Source organism: Phalangium opilio, unplaced genomic scaffold (genome assembly GCF_054372755.1).
Source record: "Phalangium opilio isolate 3A_F unplaced genomic scaffold, DU_Popi_V2 ptg000031l_1, whole genome shotgun sequence".
Taxonomy (NCBI): domain Eukaryota; kingdom Metazoa; phylum Arthropoda; class Arachnida; order Opiliones; family Phalangiidae; genus Phalangium; species Phalangium opilio.
In genome coordinates this window covers 12,721,594-12,745,278 of record NW_028324158.1, presented here as the reverse complement: position 1 = coordinate 12,745,278, position 23,685 = coordinate 12,721,594, and the positions used below count along the sequence as shown (strand labels likewise).

The 23,685-nt window shown below is 38.0% G+C and overlaps 1 protein-coding gene and 1 long non-coding RNA gene across 10 annotated transcripts in view; one reads left to right on the top strand and one right to left on the bottom strand.

The window, feature by feature from the left end:
• Positions 1-23,685, top strand: part of LOC149690706 (uncharacterized) — a 179,398-nt gene that overhangs the window by 80,112 nt on the left and 75,601 nt on the right. Inside the window, exons 5-7 of one of the 2 annotated variants that reach the window (XR_016383783.1) lie at positions 978-1,028; positions 1,349-1,374; positions 13,759-13,905. The exons of the other annotated variant lie outside the window; for it this stretch is intronic. This is a non-coding gene — a long non-coding RNA (uncharacterized LOC149690706). The remainder of the gene's footprint in view (positions 1-977; positions 1,029-1,348; positions 1,375-13,758; positions 13,906-23,685) is intronic. 2 annotated transcript variants of the gene reach the window in all.
• Positions 1-23,685, bottom strand: part of dac (dachshund family transcription factor) — a 132,948-nt gene that overhangs the window by 46,251 nt on the left and 63,012 nt on the right. For all 8 annotated transcript variants that reach the window (XM_089870304.1, XM_089870299.1, XM_089870301.1 and 5 more), the window contains 3 exons: positions 9,896-9,972; positions 9,081-9,302; positions 8,761-8,988 (listed from right to left, as the gene is read on the bottom strand). In XM_089870304.1, coding sequence (XP_089726430.1) covers positions 8,761-8,988; positions 9,081-9,302; positions 9,896-9,972 — 527 coding nt within the window. The remainder of the gene's footprint in view (positions 1-8,760; positions 8,989-9,080; positions 9,303-9,895; positions 9,973-23,685) is intronic.

The window sequence follows — 23,685 nt, the reverse complement described above, 5'->3', positions numbered from 1 at the left end:
TCGTAATTTTACCCAATATTTTCGGTTGAAAGTACTGACTAGGAGGAGTCATACCATTTACCCAAGGAGGCCAAGCTTCACGTGTTACTCACTGGTGGAGTCTAAAGCCAGGCCTCCTTGTGTAAATGGTATTAATCCTCCTTGTCTATAAACTATCTATAGGTCTAATTAGACTAAATGTGTAGCTCTTATTATGCCCTAACTCATCCCGATTCTAAAAGAGAGTATTTCATTGAACTTTCTCTTTAATTCAACCATTACCAAATATTCATGATCAAATTGAATAAATTTTCATTCTGATTTCCCATAAGTTCCCATAACCATCTTAACTTAGCAGCACTCTTTTGTGAGTCGTTATGGCGGATATTTTCCATGTCCCCTTGGTCTCTTTGGTACATTCTCTAAGTCGAGTCGGGCTTCATTTTTTTTTAACACGGTGTTCTCGCTTACAACAACTAGATGTCGTTTATAATAAATATATTCTTCGATAAATGGTAAATACATATTCCTTGTAGAGAAGAGAGAGAGATGACGAGGGAGGGATATTCCTCTGTTAAAATAGTTTGTTATAGCACCAATATTTTCGTGTTTAGCTTGCTTGTTTCGTAAGAATGAGTAATGACTTTTTCCCTTCTACTACTGTGGCTATGGGAGTTATACGTGACTTTTATCAACGTAATAATGTACAAGAATTCCCATAGAAATATATTTGTGTATATATGTAGGGGATTTAACAATCTATTGGGGGTTTTTTTTTCTCCTCCATAAACTTTGTAAAATAATTTTTTGAAATTTTCACTTTAAGGATGACCCCTTATAATTAAATAAGAATTAAGGGGTCAACCGTAAAGCATTCGAAGCATGACTTGGTAATCGTTGACCCGTACGACAAAATGTCTTAGAATATTTTTAACTCCAAACCGCCCAAAGATGGACTTGTATTAATTTTTATTTTCTTTATTTTTATTTATTTACAGATGGCTTATGAATTAGACGAATCAGAGTACTCAATGTTCTAAAGGACTATACAGGGTGTTTGTGAAAGGTCCATCAATAATGAAAGGGCGTATTTATTGGGCCATTTTGAGTCGAAAATGTTCTATGACATTTTTCCGTTCGGGCCACTGTTTTCAAGTTATGATTGGAGTAATTTACGGATGACCCCTTAAATTTAATTAAGAAATTGAAAGACAGCGCTAATTTAATGAAGGGGTCATCCCTAAAATATTCAAATCATAACTCGAAAACCGTGGCTCGGACGGCAAAATGTCATAGAACATTTTCGACTCAAAATGGCCCAATAAATACGCCCTTTCATTATTGATGGACTTTTCACAAACGCCCTGTATAATAATCTGGAAATATATTGGTTGGGTAAGTGTTTAGGCATGACTTTTTTAAGAACAACAGAATGTTTATGTCTCACGGATTTAACGTTCGAACCGGAAATGTTCGGATTAGAGCTATATAGGATTACTTTGCGCGCGTATTGCAACTAAAATTGACTGATGGTAGGCTCGTTATAATCATAATCGATATATTTCAACACCGTTGAAACTTAACATTACGTGGAAAGGCTAACGTACCAATGTAGGCTGGGTTCCGTTAGGGTCAGGTAACAATGTGTTTGAGAGATTGGAGCGTAGTTAATTTGGTGTCGGCTCGGGACCGACCGGGACAAGTGTCCGACGTATATAGCTCCAGTTTTGGCGCGTAACGTATGTCTGAAAGGTCCGAGTGCTAGCTTAGCCCTAATTTATCATTCCTGAAGTTAGAGCTAGCTATCCTCTTATAGGTTAGACTTGTCGCTGTTGGGCAATATCGCTTCGAGGGACGGTTCTCCTCGCTATCTCCCTAGGTATTGTCCCATATACCGCTTCGATAATATAGGTTTCGCATTATAGAGGCTACTGGAAACCGCTTGGAAACTCGGTTGCCGGGTGGGCGTTTGCCCCCGCTAAGTATAGATAACGGTATGTAGATCCATATAGCTGTCATATCAGACCGCTCTCTCTCTAACTAGTAACTTGGGCCCCAGCTCTAACGGACAACAGAGATATGATATTAAGTTGGTTAGTTGCTTGGACGGACGCCTTTGCATACGTTAAAGGTAAAATGGCGCGTTATAAAGAGACAAGACGCCTTCCCGAACAGACGATGACCGATATTGCTCAAACGGATTCAGGGGAACTAACTAGTGGAAATCAGTTATAGATAGTTAAGATATAGTTAGTGCTTTCTAGATAAGGAAAAACCTGGTCCAGTGCATAGAATTTAAACCATGAAATAAATAAGTGAAATTATTTGGGGGTAATTTTAATCAAACTAGTTAGGCAATTTTTCGAAGTCTGCGTATGGTGTATTTAGTGACTATAGACAACATACCCGAGGCTCAGTTCTTGACGTATTATTGACGTGCATTTTTTGTAAGGGGGGTATAATATTGTATATGGAAACCCCCGTGGTTATTGTTATTCAATGTATAATTTTTTTGGGGTTGATACCTTCTGCTCTGTCATGTCAAAACAGTCAGAATTCATTCATGATATGTGTACGAACAATCCCCCTCTCCGCAAAAAAAAAAGTGGGATGAGATATCAAACATTGCTTATCAATGATTTTTTTTTAGACAGAAAGGAGGAGGGAACCACGTGACTAATGTCAGGAGTTCATTTCCCTAACCCATTTATTAAAAAAAAAATCGGAACTAGTTTTGTATTTGAGGTTTACAAAGCAAACGTGTGCGTTAAATTTAACTTTTAAAGATTAATTTATGTATAAGTTTTTCGAATCGAATCCGGATTTAGCGAATATAGCAAGCAAAGTTCTAAGAAAAATCTAAACCCAGTTGAAATAACAGATTCTCACCACGCATATACTTGATAAATCATTTCGTTTTTATAGTAGTTCCGTTTCACGATTTTATAAAAGGGAATTATCATGTATTTCGGGGCGGGAATAAATGAAACCATAACAGATAGATAACATTTTGGAATGAAAGAAAGAAATTGTAATTGTTACCTTACGACGACGTTTGTGACCTGAATATTTTAAGGGATTCGAGTTATACGAAATTATAACGTGTCAATTACGTATACTGTTTTTAATACTAATAGAAAGAATGAACTCTGGGTTGATAAGAAACGGTTAATCTTAAATGTACTTCGTGAATTTATTTCTGATATTTTTGTATCAGATCGGGTTTATGTTTCTAAAAATATTAGTTTCAACTTTATACGTACGTAAATGACTTCAACTTGGGTTATAATCAAAAATTACAGAGCGAGTTGGTTGGTTTTATTATTCCACGATATCAAAAGTCCGGGGGAATATTACTTAACATTGAGTTAAGTTTGTTCGCGTTTAGTATTTTAATAGGTGTAATGCGTGGTTAGGTAGGATTACCGCGACATACCCATACCTATCTGGGTATTCATTGTTAATACGCGAATTGCCTTAGGCAATAATAACTTCACCGGAACAATTCCTTAATTAAAGACCGACTAAACCCGCAGCATCGCGACGACGTATATACCTCTGGCAATAGAAATGCTTGTACCATCGCGACTTCCCATCCGTCTCTTGGTCAGTTTGACTTTGCACCGTGATCAAGTTAGAAAAGAGCCTTATTAAAAGCCTTATCGTAATCCCAACTAACATTGTCCATTTCATTTCGTACCCCTTTTCAACGTGCAATTTTATCTGGTACGTTTGTCCAATATTTCACGATGACGTTTTTATTGGTCTCGACTCGAGGAGAGAATTTTCCTTCCCGTGTCCTAAGGCCGAAGAAAGACCGGAGAGAAAGTGCTAAGCCTTGCCAACTCTGGGACACCCTTTAAGTCAAACCCTACCTAGGCTAAGCCTTGTCGACGTCGAGATGAAGGAGCGTCGTCCGGACCCCAAAGTCTAGCTAGCAAGGGTCGTTAATGGGCAGCATTCATACACCTCATAAAGCCCACCTGATGCCCCCGTTCTAAATGGGGTTGGGGTAGAGGCGAGGCAAGGCGAAAGGGGTCCATGGGGCAAGAACCCCCCACACTCATTCCAATTCCATTTTGAGAGAAAGCAAGCAAGTAGCTCGAAGGCGTCGTTCAAAATTGGGGGGCTTTACTTGTTAATGGCGTTTAATGTTAGCAGGCAAGAATTGTCCGAATTCGCATTTCTACTTGGGTATACACACCAATCCCTGTCACTTGTCCACGTAACCCAATGAACTGTCGGGTTCTTCCGTAGAATTGGGTGCAGAGACAATTGGAATGGATCTAAAGGTACAATCTAAGTTTGGGTACAACGCCAAAAGGGTTATTGCGGGAATACGCACCATTCTTAGAGTGTTATCGTAGATGGATGGACGCCCGGAAAGAGAAAGAGAGAGAGGTGTTGCTAATGGCTTTGCTGTCAACTCAAACCCCATTATGTAACGCGTTCCACCGCGGAATTGAGTCGAAAGTGTTCTTTAAATTGAGGTCTAAAACTCCCTTAACCTCGCTATCCCATCTATCCCCGGTTTAACCCTTATTCGCCCTTGTTCCCTGAACCCCTTTTCTTTCATAAAACACTGACTCGCAGTAAAACAAGCGCCTAGAAATAGCTCTAGATGTGATGAATACTTTTCCCTTTTTCGACTTCAACCCTTTTCTCTCAATTTCAATCTTGTTTTGGGGGTCCGTTTCCAACTGGTAAAACCTAGTTGAATAAGTACTCTTTATACCTTTCTAAGACTGATAAACTCATTACTAAAGGCATTCATTTGAATAGCGGCGCAAAGGTTTTGCAAACGTCCCTGAGAGAGAGAGATATATGTAGGCAAAAATGATATTAAGCAACATTATGTCCAGTTTAATTAGTCCTTGATGAATCGCCCGAAAGGGTTTTAACACTTTACTCCGACGGAACACCCGCTGGGTTAATTCCGATTGGTGCAACTCAGACGGTCGGGTATTTTTGCTAAATGATTCTTCACAATGAGAAACTTCTGAAAGAGAGCTAGAGAGAACTTTGCTTTGATTTCATTTCAGTTCGGTTCGGGAATAAATTGGTTTCTTTAGTTCTTTCAGCTTTTGGGGAGCGGCGAATCCCCCTTCCAATTCAGATACGAATATTTATTGCTAATTTAAGCCTTTGCTGAAGTAATAAAGCTTAATGTTCTGTTTCTAATTGCGTGTCCCCTCTCTTTTCCCCATGCACCCTTAAAAGAAAGAATGAAGTTCGAAAAATATTTCGAAAATAAATCAAAAATATTAAATATAAGTCGTTATTTTTGATTGATTCGGGGATTCCCTTAGTTTTACCATAAGTTCATAAGATATGTTGCATAAGTTTGTCATGAAGTGAGGGAGGTAGGTCATAGATTCGATGTAAAGTGACGCCTGGTGTGGCACTGTCAAAGGCTTAGTACAAACTAAATAGGAAGATGGACAGTGCAAAATTAACCGTGTGTAGTCAATTCTCGCTTGTCATAGCTCGAGCTGTAAGTCTCTAGCATTACGAAGTATGGGTAGTATCATACTTATGGAACGGAACATTTCTTATAAACTTATGGTTTTCGTGTTGTTAACCCCGTATATAGGAATTTGGTATATACCATAACCATATATCGATTATTTTTAGTGTGTAATTTTCATATAAGTTTTACTAGACGAGTTGTTTCAAGTATGTAGGTTTGAAATGAATATGACTTCATGTTCTTTGCCTTCTTATTTCTTTCATAATAAAAAAATTCGTTTTAAACGATAGGAAACCATAGCAATTACTGTCAAAAGAACTGTCTACTATACTAGAGATAGCCGAATCATCGGGATTTGTTTTCACACACGTTCATTGAAGTTGTTGAAAAAGTTGAAGGAAGGTAAAAAAAAAATGTTTTCTTAAATAGCTTCGATCTTAAAAGAGCTAAAACAGTCCGGAATAAGTTTCTTTAAAGATATCCGTATTTTTCTTATTTTTCGAAAGGTATATTGCTAGTTGTCAGTATATAGAAAAACATCGTGAGATCGTATACGTTGGAAAGGTCAACCCCCGAAAGGTCACTTCGCTTTGCTATACTGTAGAAAAGAAAGACCAAGCTTTTCAGTTTTTTTTTCTTTAAAGATGATTTTCTTAAAAGTTGCGTCTGTTACTGTGTTAGAAACGGAGCCGAGAGTTTATTATAATACCGGATCTAAGTTTGAATGTTTTCTTTATTTTTTCTTTTCAAAGTAAACGACTTGACCGTTTGTTCTCTCTCTCTAACTTCAATTTGAGTTTGTAAAAACGCGGCGGTCTAAGGGGAGGAGTTCTATGTTCCACCTTTTAATCGTCTGTTAAAAACTTGCCAATTCTCTCTCTCTCTCTCTCTCTCTCTCTCTCTCTCTCTCTCTCTCTCTCTCTCTCTCTCTCTCTCTCTCTCTCTCTCTCTCTCTCTCTCTTTCAAAATGGAATGAATGTTTTTTCTTCTTCTCTCTTGGATTTTTCTTCTTTAAAACAGAATGAGTTAGACTAGGCCGCACTAATCCTGATTTGGATACTTAGTAATAAAACTTCCAATACGCAATTGCACAGACGCAAAGTGCAATTTAATCTAATTGTAAGATTTAATATGTTTCATATTTTGAAATTGCCCTACGGTATTTAAACATTCAAAGTTCTTAAAATTGACCCTCGTCAGAACAATTATGAGGTGCTAAGGAAGTGCGAACAAGACTCTTTCTCTTTTACTTTACCATAAGTTTTAACAATAATCACGTATTAGCTACCCCTCCTTTCCAGTTGTATGTACATATATATACATTTCTCAGTCAAAGTTGTAGCTATATCGCAAATTTCACTCGGTTTTTCCTATATAGAACTTAGAGACTTGTAGCTGCAGGTAAACCGTACGTAAAGACGTGTGGATTTTTTTTTTCTTTTGCCGAGCAGAAGTGGGCGGGTCAATCCACGACCCTCTTTCTGGAGATCTCTCCGTCATGAACTTGAATCCTCCGAATTCCTTATTAAGATTGCTAACACCCAACCAAACCAACCAACCTCGCTAGTTATTTATTGTCTCAATAGTATATATAGAGCTACGGCGTCTAGAATACAAATTTTCGTTCTTAAAACAAGGCTTAACAATGACTAAAGAACGCAATGTTTTAATAAATTGGTGTACCACTTTCAATCTACAATAGATTAAACTCGCCTTATCTCTATATGAGATGTGCTAAAGGGAGTGAATTTTAAGAGTGAGATCAACTTGATTATGGGAGGGCCCCCGAAATGTTTCCGAATGACAACCTTTAAGGTTTATTTCTATGGGGGTCAAACGGGGTCAAATACAGGCTCGCGCTCTCTCACGAATGAATGATAGAATCACGAGCGGTGAATTTCAAAAGATCGTCTGTTATAGATTGAGAGGATGGTTAAATTCTATGGCCTTACCATAATCTTGACTGGCATTTGAAATTGGGAAAATTTTATTGAATTTAAAACTTTAATTATGTTAATATAATTCTTTAAACAGTGAATTGCGTTTAATTTTGGGGTAACGTAACATTAATCCGTATTAGAATTCAAAACATCTATCCATAGGTACTGCATTTATTTATTTATTTATTCATTCGTTCTTAAGTGTAGGAGAGAAAGGCTTAATTTCTCGGGGCCAGGATGGGGCGAATAACATTAAGTAAGATCTTGGATTCATTTGAATAATCTTTCTATTAGAATATCTTTTCTCTTTCTCGCAAACTCTTCATTTGAAAAGGGCTAGGAGCTCGCTCGTTTTGTCATTGAATAGCCTTAAACAGAAGACGTGGCGTGGCGTTCACCCACTCTCTTAACCCATCCTCTGTTTGTTCCCTTTTCCTCATTGTTTCTAACAAATCGTTTTCTTACGCGCCTTGACGATTGTATGCCCCGGCGTTCTCTGAGAAATTTCAGAAAAGAGGTATTTAGCTCTCTCTCTCTCGTTCTGTAGTATTTCCATAATCGTAATCATTGGAGATCCGGGGGAAAAAGGGGTGCCCTGGCCCCTGTACACTTAAAAGTCCTTAGTTTTAAATACAAGCATTTGTCGTAAAGAATGGATACGGCCTTCAAAAATGGAACATTAAGAAATAAAAACCATTAGTATCTCTCTTCTCCGTCTTCATCCGTCCATGGGTGGCTCGAATCATTATTTAAAACTGGAGAAACACCCCTTTTATCTCTCTCTCCCCCCCCCCAGCACGTGACGTTTCAATGTCTGATATGACTCCTTGATTCTGAATATATTTCGAATCTACCCCCTTCGAAACCCTTCCCCCTCTGGAGAATTCTTTCTATATCACACTAGTGATGTCTTTTTTATCATGAGATAAAAAAATCCTTTTTTTTAAGGAATCTTGAGTGGGGGGTTGAACCCCCGAACGTTTTAAACCTTCTTATCAAAGAATTCGAAGAAAAGTTGAAACCTTTTTTTGGGTTTTTTTTTTGGGATGCAGTGAGATTTCCTTCGTTGGAAGGAAAAGAAAGGGAAAAAAAATGTTCAAAGGAAAAAACCTTAGTGAAGGTATAACTAATATGAGAATAAATGGTTGCCCTAATTATTTTCCCATTTCTTGTTCGAGGATACGATCGGCTGTTGTTGAAATTTCTTTCACATCACGCACCCCTTTAGCTTCTCAACACGGCACCCCCTTCTCTTTTTGTTAAGCAAAGGCTTAAAGTGTTTATTTTCGCGTTTCCCCGCTGGTATATTTCCGATTTTCGACATTGGTAAAGACGCCAAGATAGGCCTAGAGTAATTAATGTTAAGCTTACCTTTTTCTAAGTTGACTTGCCGCTCTTGTTGCCTGGCATTGTCGGCGGCGACTTTGAGTAGACCCTGAATGTTCCTTAATAACGTTTCTATGGATGAGACCCCTTGTAGGGCGGCGGCCGCGCTCAGGTCACCGGGGTTAGCCGGGAAGGGCATTCCCGGATGACTGCCCCCTAACCTGCACTCGTTATTCGCCGTACTCGTTACGTCTGGGTTGTCGCTTAAGTCGCCTAGACACGAGCAAAATAGATACGTACATAATATTAGCCTGGGAGTCATACGAGTACTTGTGTCCATGGATTGACTAGTACTACTGACTGACCTTGGTCCCGTTCATCCTCTTCTTCATCTTCCGTATCATTGTCCTCGTCATCAGCGCACTCGTTGTAATTGTGTTCGCTGCCGCTATGATCGCCCGTGGCGTTACCATTTCCGGCGGTCAAGCCATTACCCGGACCGCCAACGCCTCGGGTACTGTTCTGCGATAGGTTAAGGACCGGACTGTGACCGTTGGCCGAGGCACCTGCAAGAAGCCAGAAGTAGCCTTCGGACACATGCCGCGAGAGAAGAGTTTTCACGATGGATTGACCAAAAACATAATGGAAGTAGGGGTAAAGAGAGAGAAAAAATCATTCAATTAGAAAATAAACAAACTAATTAGCTATAATTAAACTAATAAATTATAATTGCTACTAATGTATGCAAAGAGAGTTGTACAGCGTTCGCTTCGTGGAATCCGTTTAAAAAGCTTTGACATTGTCTTTAGAGTCAACGGGGCAGAAATGGGACAATTCCTTAACCCTAACCGTAATTGTCATTAAATCGTACTGAATTTAATCCCGGGCGATAGGCGCGGGAAAGTTTTATCTTCTTTGGTCTGTCTATCTCGAGCCATTTTATCCTTCATTGCTCTCGCAACACGGTCCGACCGTCAGTCGGTGGAGTCGGGGCTTGGCGTACATCCCTATGACGCCATATCGCATCGACAATCCCCGATACACTCTCGAAAGCAAACGGTGCGGGGGGTTTCGTTAATCCAGGGATTCTAGGAAGCGACGCTTGAGGGTTGGAGAGCGTCGTTCGCTAAGCTATAGTGTATTTGTCCCAACGAATTGTCGGTTGGTTGCTTTGGCTTACCATTTAAGAACGTGGGGTCCTTCAGTCGGTGACTGTCAAAACCGTAAAATTTATCCTTGACGTCCGCTAGCTCTTCTCTGTTCCATTCCGTGTCCAAGGAATTAACATCAAATCGAAAAGAGAAAGAAAGATAAAAAGAAATTGAAAGTTTGGTTAATATAATTCATTGACAATAGAAAAAAAATATAAACAGGGTAATTTTTGGGCCTTTGCCAGCGAGGCGCAAGTATACGCAATTTATAAGTTTGTTTACTCTCTAGTAAAAATATGTTGTTATTTCTCCACCATCCATTATATAAGGGTACATCGAGGTTTCCCCATCAGTCTAGCTAGCTAGCTTGGGAAGTACTTATCATTTTGGCAAATTAGCTCCCTATGCCATCGTTAGCTATAGTTGTTTCATCGCCTTGATGGCTTGTTACTTGTTGCGTCATCGTCATGTCTCGCCTGTTTACCCTGCTCGTTAAATTTAAACTATCCACCCTGAGATTAGGGAGAGATTACCACCGGGCGCCCATGCAGGGACCACGCTTGTCAAACCTCCCAAATCACGTGGTGGCTTTTTCGACGCGAAAGTCTTTATCGTTAGACCTTGCTTACTTAAAATGTTACGTTCCACTAAAAGTTTTTAATCCTTTTAAAGGATACATTATTGGACCAGAGCTGACGTAACGGGCCATGGCTGGAGTTTAAAACCCCTTTGTTAGTACTAGTACCATATGGGTTTATAAAATACGATGTTGTTACAATCTAGCCGCCGTATCGAGTACAGACACTATAGACAATATGTGTATCCCGCCTTATCTGCGCTATAAAATTCCGTTATCAAATTTGAGACAAGGGACATGCGCAGTTATGGATAATATTTTCCGTTTCGTCACGGGCAATATATTTACACCGTTCTCTCTTCTCTGCATGGTTTTGCAAAGGTTTATGACTTGTAGTGTATAACATATCCCTTATTTTTGTATCCTTATAAATTCCCTAATCTTATTCCAAGTTTTTCATATTCTTCCGATTTATCTTTGTGTTTTGGAGGAAAATATATTTCCTTTACACTTTACTTTATGATCTTTGCTTTCTCGTGTTTAGCTTTTTGGCGCGAAGCTATGTTGCACTTTTGGCGGGATTGCGCGCGTGCATGGGGCTCTCCCGAAGTGGCTGGCTGCTTGGTTGGTCCAAATAAAATTATATCGTTTAGAATAAATGGTTTCCGAGATGCTAAGGACGTTTTCTCTCCCTGTAAGGAGGATGCTGCGAGTAGAGAGAGAGATGGGGGTCGAGAATCCATGCCTATAAATATTCATGAAATTTTAGGGAGTCGCGGGTTGGTATCGCCACAGTCTCCTCGACGCGGCAGCAATCCTTATAAGTTACTTCGTATATATATACCCCTTTTCGCCGGTGCTAACTAGATAATATATCAAAAGACGTTCTCTCTCTGCTTTTATGTTCAAATTAGTCAATGAAACAGACTGGAAAATGGCCTAGGAATATGAGGATCTTCAGTACCCCTGAATCTTCAATCTAACCTCCACGAATTTATCCCATTCTTCCTAGAATATTGAAGAGTTTTCTCTAACAGTCCTTGATGAAAACCATCTATGGCTTTAATTCCCGCTGCTGGACATTCCTGTTACTAATGTATTGATTCATATTTAACGTACTGAATGAGCAAAGTCTCCTTTCATATACCTGTAAGAGTCAACACACACGCTCACGCACTAGTTTCTAGTTTTGGCTCTTTGACAAGCGCTAAGCCGTTTTGATAAGACGTATAGTGGCAGTCTCTCTTTCCACTGAACTGAACTGCACGGACTCCGCTAGTCCACTAAGAGTATTATCCTTTCTTACCCCTCCTATACTAACCCTGGGGAAGTTCAAGTACAAACAGACACCCTTTACCATTGTCTTTAATGATTTAGGGGTACTTGTACAATCTTTATCTTTACTGAACAGTAACTTTGTCCGTTGCCTGCATGGGAAGTGAGATACAGTCTCTCCTATGGATGAATGCGTTCCCAAGGTAACTAACTACTGACCATCCCTAAAAAATCCCCCTCGTACGCGTTGCGTTAAGTTGTCCGATGGGTTTTATTCCCCCTAAAATTTATTTTGCATCTATTTCGATCCGCTTCAGAAAGAAGGGTTATCGCGCTTGGCTTATTTACTTAATCCAACTTAAATCCGCTTCGTTCAGTAATTAAAGTTGCAGCCTCCAAATTTTTGCATCGTTAGTTTAATTAAAGTTCGCGCCATCGAAATATTTTTAGAGACACGAACTTTCTTTCTGATAAGTCTACGTTAAATTCAAGGGTCAAAACTGAATGGGCAGTGTCCAAGAACACGAGGTCTTTTGGTCCTTAAAACCCGGGAATAGTTGCTGCATTTGCCAATTATTCGCATTAATTATTTTTCTATGAATTAAAAAAATAATACTAAACGTTTAAATTTAATCAGGGACAATAAAATTACTTAAGACTTGTTAAGACTGAAGAGGTGCTTGTAACGTTCCCTAATTCTATATTGTAGTACCGTAAATCAGGCCGGGCCTTTTTCTAATAACTTGTTTAAGGAAAAGCTTATTTAAGGCCTTTGAAAAATGATAATCGACAAGAAGTTCAGAGCCTAACCCCTTAACCCCTGAGTCCCATAAAAAAAGTGAGAAGAAAAAAACATACCAGAAAAAAAAATCCTTTCCCCCGTGTTATAGCAATTAGGCTTAAGACTCTTATAGAGGTATACTAATATTTAACCTTAAGGTTTGACCAGGATGAATAGTACCTTAGCACATTGTATGGATTACGCGTGAATTTACATAGAGTTGTATCTGTTGTTTATTAATTATTTCGTTATATGAATAATACCAAGGTCCTAATGGACATAATCAATATTTGGGATGATTTTCAAGGTGCTAAGGGAGTATATTTGGCTAGAGGGATTATGGAAGTCTCTTCTCATAACCTGTCAACTTTTCGACGTTACAAAAAAAAACTGTCTTCAATGCAGGATAGGTGTATTTAGGGGCATATTATCAATACACCTTCTTGCGGGGCTTGAGCCCCCAACTTCCCATACCTAAAGCGTTCTAAAAGGACCGATACTTTTGTCTTCGGCAATCTAATTTACAACACCCCTCGGTGTCTTTAATACACTTAGAAACCCTCCTTAAAAAATGCCGTCTTATGGGGTGATATTTTCATAAGAACAATTCTTAATAGATGGTGACAAGAGCTAGTGTGGGGTTCAACACCCCCCCTTATGGAGTCGGGGTCGAAGTGTACCTTAAGTTAAAAAAAAATACAGATGCCTCGAAGCTAAATAATGTTTTCTAATATTTTTCGATCAAGGCTTTGGTAATTTGATTAAATAATATAAAGTGAAGCTTAATTTAATTTTTACGTACTAATCTGATTTATATCTACGGAGTTTGTTTAAAACTTTAAGTGGTGAGGATTTTATTTTTAAATTTGGGCTTAATTTTATTAAATTATCGGTTAACTATAAAAAATTGGTTAAATTTTTTTTATATACTCAGTTTGCCATTGGTTGGTAGGTGTTTCTTTTTTTTTTTTGCCAATTTAATTACTTTTAAGTGATATAATTTTGTAAGTATTTGATAATTTTACTATAAAATTAATACCAGATATTGTTTAAAGTTATAAATTTGACATTTAGCCTTGGCTCTAATGTTTGAGATTATAACACAGCCGATCTAGACACGTTTGTGGTTAAATTTCAATGGATTTGACATACATTTAATGATCCCATCCATCAATCAATCAGTTGTTGTTTATTCCGTCAATGTTGTTTACTTGTAAACAAATTGTTTTTGAGCATTATTGTTGTATTATTTTATATAGGTTGAAATACTTCAAAAAAAAAATCAACCAGTTCACTAATATGACAGGGGCACCTTTCAACGCACTTTGACCTCTACTTAACCCCAACAAATAATTTCCTGACTATAAGAACCATCTCATCAATCGAACTATTGAAGAACGAGTAATGTAAGTTTTTAAACCAACTTTTTCAATCAAATTTATACAATAAGGAAAGAAAGAAAGAAAAACACGTTAGGCTTAGGTATCTAAATTTCATTGTTGGGAAAGTAACTTAAAAAAGCAACCGACTTCTTTTTTTATTCTTACGTGGAGGTATTTTTTTTAATAAGAAGGGGAATTGTTATAAATGATGTTTCGGTTAATTGTCAAGCTCATTACGAACGTTTCGCGCACCCAGCTCTCTCGACAAAGGTGCGCATAAAAACTCACCCTTTAAAGTCACAAAATGGGCTACCGTATAATATACACAGACCCAAAAAAATCTGCTACCGCTGTGTGTTCTGACTGAGAGAGACTCGCAAAAAGAGAGAGGGGGCAACTTGAAATGTATAAGACAAATTAATGCCCTCTCGAACTAAATTTGAAGTTTAAAAAAAAAAGAATGGTGGTGGTACGCGGTTCCAATTGCTCACCCTTTTCTCTCCCCGGTTTCCGACACATCTAAAAAAAATAGAAGTTGAACCCCTTAAGAATGAAACTGGGTGGGGGGAAAGCCCCCTCCCCTTTATCCGGGGCCTCACAGTGCTTAAAATTACATTTAGCAAGATTTCATTAATCAAGACGAAAACGAGAGAACTTCCCTGAGATTACACCAATTCAAGTTGAAAGCGTATTACCCCTTTTCTTTCCATTGGAACCCCCTTACACGTTTGTTACCAAGTTAAATTGACTATTTTACTCCGCGTCCAACTGCCTGCGGATGACTTTTTCCGCGGTTCCTACCGCACCATGGGTTCTGGTCCATGCACTCGTATTGAAGAGAGCTATAGTTGGACTTGGTTGGTACCCTTTGTCAGCGTTAATAAGAACAAGGGGAAGTGTATTTAATGGTGAGGCTTAGGAAACTGTCTCTTTATACGCGCGTCAAGTAAGCTAGAAGACCAAGTTCGCCCCCAAGTACTTGCGTACGTTTCAGTCTTGGAATTAAGCATCTATTTGGCCTCGGGGCAGTCTGCAGTGTACGAGTCTTTAACTTTTCTAGAACGATTAATAAGTACTAATTTGTTCCATAACCCGCATGCAAGGCTTACGTCTAAAAATGTCCTCGAAGGCATGGTCAATAAGAGTTAGTACAGGAGCTAAGGATAATTCGCACCAATCAAGACACAGGAATTATTTCATATACGGTTTTGGGGCAATGCTGAGGTACTACCACTACGAGTTACAACCCACCCAACCTACCATCTTTCGCATATCACCAAATATTTCCGCGATGAAACAATTCCAATCCCTAAACCAAACACAAGGAGTCTTGGCGAGATAGCAGCTAGCCATACCCTCTCTCAGTTAAAGCTTAAGTCGGCATGCATAGCCCCGGTTGTCTAATTTGAGAACGAACGGATTTGGTTGGGCCTCGCCGACAAGAGTTGGAAGGGAAAACAGTCGGAGATTTAATTAAAGTCCCTTTTCCAAGTGTAAACAAGAAACTTAACCGGGACCGCCTCTCTTACTTACTACGTCGTCTGCTAGGGTTGTATATTCTAAAACAATCTCTTCCCGTGAATTCACGCTTGGAATTTCAAGCTCTCCCTTGTCCATGAGTTATACGAGATAGATAAGTAGAGGGGATAGAGTGGTCGAGGTGTGCCTACTGCCTACACCTTCAACGGAAATGTTCACATACTCGATTTTAAATTAAAAGTCATTCTTTAGTGGAATTCCTTAATACGGAACGCGGATTTACTGTCAAACTACGGGATATATATTATAGGTCCTATGCTTGAATTTATAGCTAGATAGCAAATTTGCTCCTTCATCCAATATATATTACTTGACGTCTGCAATATTATTAATTATTTCTAAAACGTTAAGTTAACAAGCCTCTTTCTGTGCTTCGTTCTCTTTCCAATTTACCTACTGGAACAGCTAGGTATTTTTAACATTGTATTAAAGCCTGAGATGGATTTTAGTTATTGAACCATGGAGTCAATACTGAGATTTAATCAGTAAATCTCAACGTTCAGTTAAACGCGTACGTCAACGCCTAACAGACAAAATATCTTTCGAGATTGGCGTTTGAAGTACAAAGCAGAACTAACTTAAGTTCATTTAATTTCTTAACCTCTATTTTTTCCTCCAATTATTCCATCTTAAGTATATTCATTCATAATTAAAAAAAAATTAATCTTTTCCAAGATTGCAGTACACATTTATCTAAAATCATTCATAAGCTAGCTATATTATATCTTATTCTTTATTCAGAAGGTAAAAAAAACAGCCTCTTAGTCTTTATTTTTTGTTATGTAATCCCGTGAGACTTGAGTTGAGTATACGAACGTTTTATCATTTTATCGAACTCCTTTTGTATAGTAGTAGCAGAAAATACGGGACCCCCAAAAATTTAAAAAAACAATCTCTTGATACTATGATCATGATGGAAGATGTGAGTGGCGCAAAAATTCGGTCCCCTTTCTTATAGTCGACTCATCTTTGAAAACAATACTTTTTACAACGTTTCTCTTTGACTTTTAAACTTTAAATACCTTATACTGGTCCCTCCCAAAGAGAGAGAGAGAAAAAAATATTTGGTGTTCACCCTACCCCCTAAAAAAACCTTGCATAAATTTAAAAGTACCCTTCGCATCGCTATTCTTTAAGCAGGTAGTTTAGTTGAGTCTTTACCCAGAATGCACAAGGGGAGGAAAAGAAGAAGAAGAAAAAAACCAATCTTGAGGAGTGTGTCTTCCAATCAAGCGGGCATCCTAACTTAAGATATGGATGGATGGGTAGGTGGTGGTGAAGGTGGTTGCGATGTTAAACCTTGGGTATATATGGTTGGTATGGTACCGTATAGTATAGTGTAGAAAAAAGGGGCTACTATGCTAAAAAAGAAGTCTTTAATCATTTGGGTGGGCCGTGTTTAATGCAGGCTCCCCGGGAAAAAATCGCTGAGATGACTTTAACACCTATGCTCTCCAATTAGAAGCAACGATACCCCCGTATAGATAGAAAAGACTTCATGCATGAAGTATTTCAAACCTACCATGAAAGTTAAATACTGACTGAGCTCTGAATTGGAATCGTTAATTGTGTACAGACGTTTTGGGAAGAGCTAGCTAAACTCTAACATGGTTCATACAAACCTACAAAACTCAGGGAAATAAATTGTTGACGAAAACACAGGGAAAAAACTCAGGGAAATAAATTGTTGACGAAAACACAGGGAAAAAACTCAGGGAAATAAATTGTTGACGAAAACACAGGGAAAAAAACTCAGGGAAATAAATTGTTGACGAAAACACAGGGAAAAAACTCAGGGAAATAAATTGTTGACGAAAACACAGGGAAAAAACTCAGGGAAATAAATTGTTGACGAAAACACAGGGAAAAAACTCAGGGAAATAAATTGTTGACGAAAACACAGGGAAAAAACTCAGGGAAATAAATTGTTGACGAAAACACAGGGAAAAAACTCAGGGAAATAAATTGTTGACGAAAACACAGGGAAATAAATTGTTGACGAAAACACAGGGAAAACTCAGGGAAATGAATTGTTGACGAAAACACAGGGAAATAAATTGTTGACAAAAACACAGGGAAAACTCAGGGATTTTTAGTAAACTTCAGGGAAATTAGGGAAGTTTGTGAGGTTTCTATTATCTGTATGTATTCTTGGCTCACACACTCTTCTGTAATTAACTAGAGCGTTTTTATTCAAGGGTGAATTAAATTAATTCATGCATTCTATGGAATATTATCCACACCAATATTCCTGTATGGGGTTAAAGAAAAGGCCTACTCAATCATTTCTCTTATGCAAATGAGAGCTCCTGTAAGATACACACACACGCGCGCTCTCGCTCGCTTTAGTTAAAAATTTTCCACTCCCATAATGCATCGCGCCACTTTTTCGTTTGTCAGACGATAACCCTACCCTAGCCACCTTTCATTAACACTTGCAATATAACTTAGGTAGTTTCTAGCGTATTGCATATTAAGGTTGGAATTTTTTATGAAATACATTTTTTTTCCTTTTGGTAATCACCCATAAGGACGTAAAATTTTGGGCGATTAATTGAAGTGATTCTTTTTAGGGCCGCAGTTTTAAATTGCTCGATTATTCGTCAGATGTTTGTGATGGTGAAACGTTGGTCCCTTGTTCTTTCACTTTTTTTTTTCCTTCAAGGATTCGATATTGTAGATTAGTTTTTATGGATCTTCATATACATTGTTTCTTAAAGAACCCCCCAAAAATACAATGGGACCCCTTCGCACCCCCTTATTTGTCTTTCTACAGGTACTTTTGTCAGTAGTCAGGTTCAGGTTAATCAGTAAAATTTGCATATTGACTTCATTGGCAAAAAAATAAAACCAATATTAGGCCAAAGTAATGAATATTATTACTGGGGCTATTTATTTATTTATTTATTTATTGGTTATTTCAATATTGAAATTTTGGTAACCAGAAAAATCCACACCTATCTCCTCTCTTGACAAAGGACAAAACTTTTAATTAAAATTCAAAGTTATGCCTGCCTTTCTTCTCTGATTGGCTAATTTCGCTCAAACAGAAAACTATATAGCGTCCTTTTTGGGGTTTCATTAACGGATATCTATTGATTTCACTGAATTTCAATTCATTCAGGATTACGAGTTTTGATAAGGACCAAAGGGGGTTCATTGGGAATTTGAGTTCATTTCAGGTTAAAAATTCAATGTGTTTAATTATTGTTATTGTATTCGCGTTTGTATAATTAATTAGGCTTAAAGTACGACTCCAGTTGTTTCAATTTCGAGGCTTTATACCTTCCCCTATCCCCTTTATTACTTGAATCTGCGCGAATTATAAAGATCCAGCAGGGACTAATCGTCTATCGGATCTTCTTCCTTTAGTTACTTGTTCAATTCCACTGAATGAATTGAATTGAAACGAGGGTATATGGAACTGAGATTATTACGAAATAATATAGACCTTGCCTTTCACGTTATTACCATTTTCATCGCGAATAGAGTACTGATAGAATCGGAAAGAAAGAATAATGAATTGTTTTTTTGTTTAAAAGAAAAAAACCATTTTCTGATTTCCACAGGAATTTATTCATTTCCCCATGAATATTATTATACTCAGAATTTTTCAATGCGAAAATACAGCAATATTTTTTATAGAAATCACGAGAATTAATTCGTAGCGTGATAGACCTTGGCACGAGCCTTAAATTGAAATATTTTTTTTTAAAAAAACGAAAAGGGAGCAATGTGTTCAATCATTGATGCGATGGCGGCCATTTTTTTTTCTTCTTCTTGTTCTTCTCTAGATTCAATTCCTATACATATCTATCTCATTCTTTTTTAATAATAAAAAAGTCAGTCGGGAATTGGTTCTGATCTAAAGTCATCCATCTTATTCCCCCCCCCCCCAAAGATATTAAAACGTAAAGAGAGAAAGACGTGAGTCTTCTTGATTATTTTCAAATAATCGAAACTAGCTAGGCCTTGGATAGATCACGTGGGCGGGGGCGGGAAGGAATTTGCCATAATAATATGAAACATACCTTTTAAGTAAACAATATATAGTTTTATATACGTTGCCATGCACTTAGCGCGGTGTACCTTTTTCCCAAACTTACTATGTTACTTACTATCTGTTGAAATCAAATTTATATTATATATAAATTGCATTATATTAGATCATACTGGATATTCCCCCTCCCTTATATAACCGAGATAACTCGGTTTTAGCGTACATCAACGATGGAAGAATTAATAAAGAATGAAATTTATTACTCGAGATGGAAGCCAAATGCTGGATGGCTGGTAACAAAAAATTCAATTCCCTTCGTAAGGTTTTTTTATTTTTTTATTTTTTGGGAAAACACAAAAGACCCGACCGACGTACGACGGCAATAAAACGCATACGGTTCCAAAAACATCATTTCTCCGCGCTTTTTCATGGGCTGTTTAAGTTAAAATTGATAGCTATTTCATCCCCCGCCTTTCCACTATATTAAATCGTCCGAATATTGCGTAATATTATCAAAGGCAGCGCGTGCTTTCGTGCGAAATAGTCTATCCGATATTCATCCCATCTCGCGACCTCATCTCGTGCAAAACCACGCGATCATAGATATCGTAAATAATATACGAGAGCACGTGTAGTATAAGTTACGATCAAACACGTTTTTCTGGGGCTAGTTTTTGATATCTATGGGACACATACGACGGTTAAAATAAGGATGCTGTTAGCCTTTTATAATAATATTGTAAATTCCGTTTGAGATGGATTGTTCGAAATGATTTCATTAGTTGATTCTTTTATCAAAAATCTCTCTCTCTCTCTTTTTCAAAAATGGAATAAATTCGCATAGAGGCGCGCTCCTCCGTTTGCATGCAGACTTTTGGGTTAAATTCTTTTGATACAATGAAAAGGAACTTAACCAATCCACCACAAGAGATGAAAATGATTTTTGTAACATTTCGTAATACGCCATCATCCCTCTGTGGTGGTTCTTAATGCCCCCAAAATCCTTTTGTGTAAAGATACGATATACGTACGCTTTTCAAATTCATTTTCAAACTTATTGAAAGGGAGGAGACAGGCGCGAACACACACAAACCAAAAGAGTTATTGCAATCTCGGATCTTTTCATTTGAAATTTAGTTTTTTTCATTTCAGCTATAATGGTCAAAAAAATCTAGCTATGCTTTCCCATTTTATTATTATATTTTTCTCACTTGTCATTTAAGTTCAAGTTTAAATTTCAATCCACATTGCAACCTTGGGATGGTGATCGAGTTGCGGACAGTTGTTTTAAAAGCTGCTGCTGGCCAGACTTCTCTAAAAATGTCCAAGAGGTTTTTTAGTTTTGTTGTCCTGGCTCGATCGAAATTAAATTGCGATAAATTTTCGTGGAAAACGATTTATCATTAGTTGTTGATGGAATCTACAATTACTTATGGGTTTGCGTGACAAGTCAGCTATGGCTATACCGTGTAGGAATGAGAAATAAACCCGAATATTATCGGACAGACTTTAAAAGCCCCCAATATGTTTTGTGATCGTCAGAGACATTTCTTGTTTGACACCTATCCAACTAACCAACCCCTAAAGCACGAGGCTTTGAAAAAAAATGTGAACCTAGAACATTGAACTAGGGTTTTGTTCGCATTTGTCTATAAAAGTTTTCATACTTTGGCCGTACCCAATTTCGGAAGTACTATCCCAGTATTTCCTATTGAATTTTAAAGAAGATCCGCAAGGACCATCACGCAATTAACATATTTATTATTCAAACTAAACTTATATTTGCATTATTATTAAAATCAGGGTTTCTGATATCCTTAACGTGATATCTCGTATGAAACTTAGCAGATGTGGCACCCTTCCATTGTTAAAAATTGTTAAGCTAGCCATTATAATTGCGCGTCAAGTATTGTACCCGAACTAGTCCTTGGCTACGCTACACTATACAGTAGAAGTAAAAATTGTCTAACTAGGGACGGAAAGCGAACGGCTCTTTGCCGGAAACTCCTAGCTTTACTTCCCCGGAACAAGAAGAAGAGAAAAAAAATGCCGTCGACTTTCTAGAAATGGTTGTTGGATAGTGGGCGACCTAGCAGAAAGGGACGGACGGACGGGGGTACCGTTTCTTGGCACCAGAGTGATTGATGGTTTTTTGGGGGTACCAATGAGCTGCCGAGAGAAGGCGGACGACGGCTGATGGGGGTAAAACCAACCGGGGGGGGGGTCGCTAGCTACGAAGGGGCGAGAGCCCCCGTTCAAGCGTAAGGAAGAAGTGTACGAAAAATTCCACCAAGAATAATTGTCTTAACATCTAAGGTTTGTTTTGTGTTTTATGAGCTTCAAATAGCTGTAGACCATTTCAATGTTCATCTCACGTTTTGGCGCATGCGCTGTAGTCTCTTTGTGTCACGCGAGTACGCACGCAGAGGCGGATGGCAATGTATCAACCCCCTTCTATGTCCGGATACTACAGGTCTATTGGGTTATCCAAATGCTTCTGCCAATATTGGACTATGGGTATTTATTCGATTTTCATTTAGGAATTTGATATTCTTGAGAGATGGGAATCGATTCGGGGTTGAAATAAGTAAGAAAGACGGAAGGAATGGTAAAAAAAGCAGCGAACCTTCTCTCTCTCTCTCTCTGGTGCTCGTTGTGTTGTTGGCCGTATAGGTTGGGTGCAATCCATCATACTGTCGGCTTAAATTAACTCTGGGAGAGATAAAATTTTACGAAAGATGCCAGACAAAAAAACACCTTCAGTTTTCTATCTCTTTCTCACTGGTTGGAACTAGAGCTTGCTAACCCGACAGGCTGCCTTTCCCATGCAGTCCGTTTCGTTTGTGTCAATGCAACCTTTGCCAAATTTCTACAGCTAGATCCCACGACAGTTAACTCAAATTTTTTATAGATTTTTTTTACTATATTGAATTTATATATTTTCCCATAGAATATTCAACTCCTGTCCCGAATTCAAATTATTTAGATTATAAATTGTTACCATTGATTCAAATTTTGCTCGAGCAAAATGTCTGTAATGATTTTAAGTAACATTGCCCACGATCTGTTAAACTAGTCAATGTCTTGTGTTAGAGACAGTCCTAGAGACGTCCAACGTTGAATTTCCCAAAACATATCCCTGGGTTTGCATAGTCAATCAAATCTTACACTTGTGCACGGGGTGCCATCATAGTTTATGACGAAGTTGTCTCGGGTCCTATCAATGATTTGGCATCGTGATTGGCGCTACGGGTGCATGCTGCCTTGTTAGTTTAGTAAGGGGGGCATTACCCCCCTCCCCTGAATGACTTGCTGACTGACCCCTAACTATTCCAGAGAGAAATAAGATTTGGCCTGTATGAAATCAGACGCGACACATTCAGACGCGCAGGTCCATGGGAAATCATTCTAATCTATATTCAGAGCAACTAGGTCTTGAACTCTTCAATCAAATTATATATAAAGGACCCCCAAGAAATAACATTCGTTGAATTCGAAGAAAATTGTTGGTGTATTTCCGAATCAATCGCGAATAACCTCTGACCTTTCTGACCTCTTTTCCCAAACATAACATTCTTGGCGTTCTTTAGATCTGGTCCATAGGAAACAAAGTATATATATTAAAAAGATATATCCTTGAAAACAATATCTTAAAAATCATAATCCCATGCAGTTCTTCTTACCCTCCCGTCTTATATCTGGTGTTATTTTCAAATCCCTTTCAAAATTCAAAATATCGTATGATCTTTTTTAGCTTAGAGAATTATTATTTTTTTTGAATAAATGGATTCTTACAAAATAAATCCTTCGAACAATATAACTTAAGGATGAAATATGAAATCCATTAAAATCCCAAGATATTTGAGAAAGCTTTGTAAAAAATATATGAAATGGGGACCGAACAATGATTCTTCACGAATCCATTAATGCGCATGCGTAGGTTTACTTCCCCGAAAAACTGATCTAAATTTTGAATTGATTTTCAATCCAGGAGTCAAATCAGGAAGCTCAGGAAGCCTTCGCAATTCTAACCTTGACTTTGCTTGCAACTACGTTAAATAAAAATTTGTGTAAGGAAAATGATGGGATTTAACTATATAAGATTTTATTCGCGAGTTTTGCGTTAATACAGTGGATACTAGAGTTAATGTATATTTGCTCCCCTTTTCATCCATTACACGCTATTCACGGTTACCACGCGAATGGATGCATATGAGATGGGTACGTAATAACTGACAACGCTCGGAACGTACCGATTGTTCGTC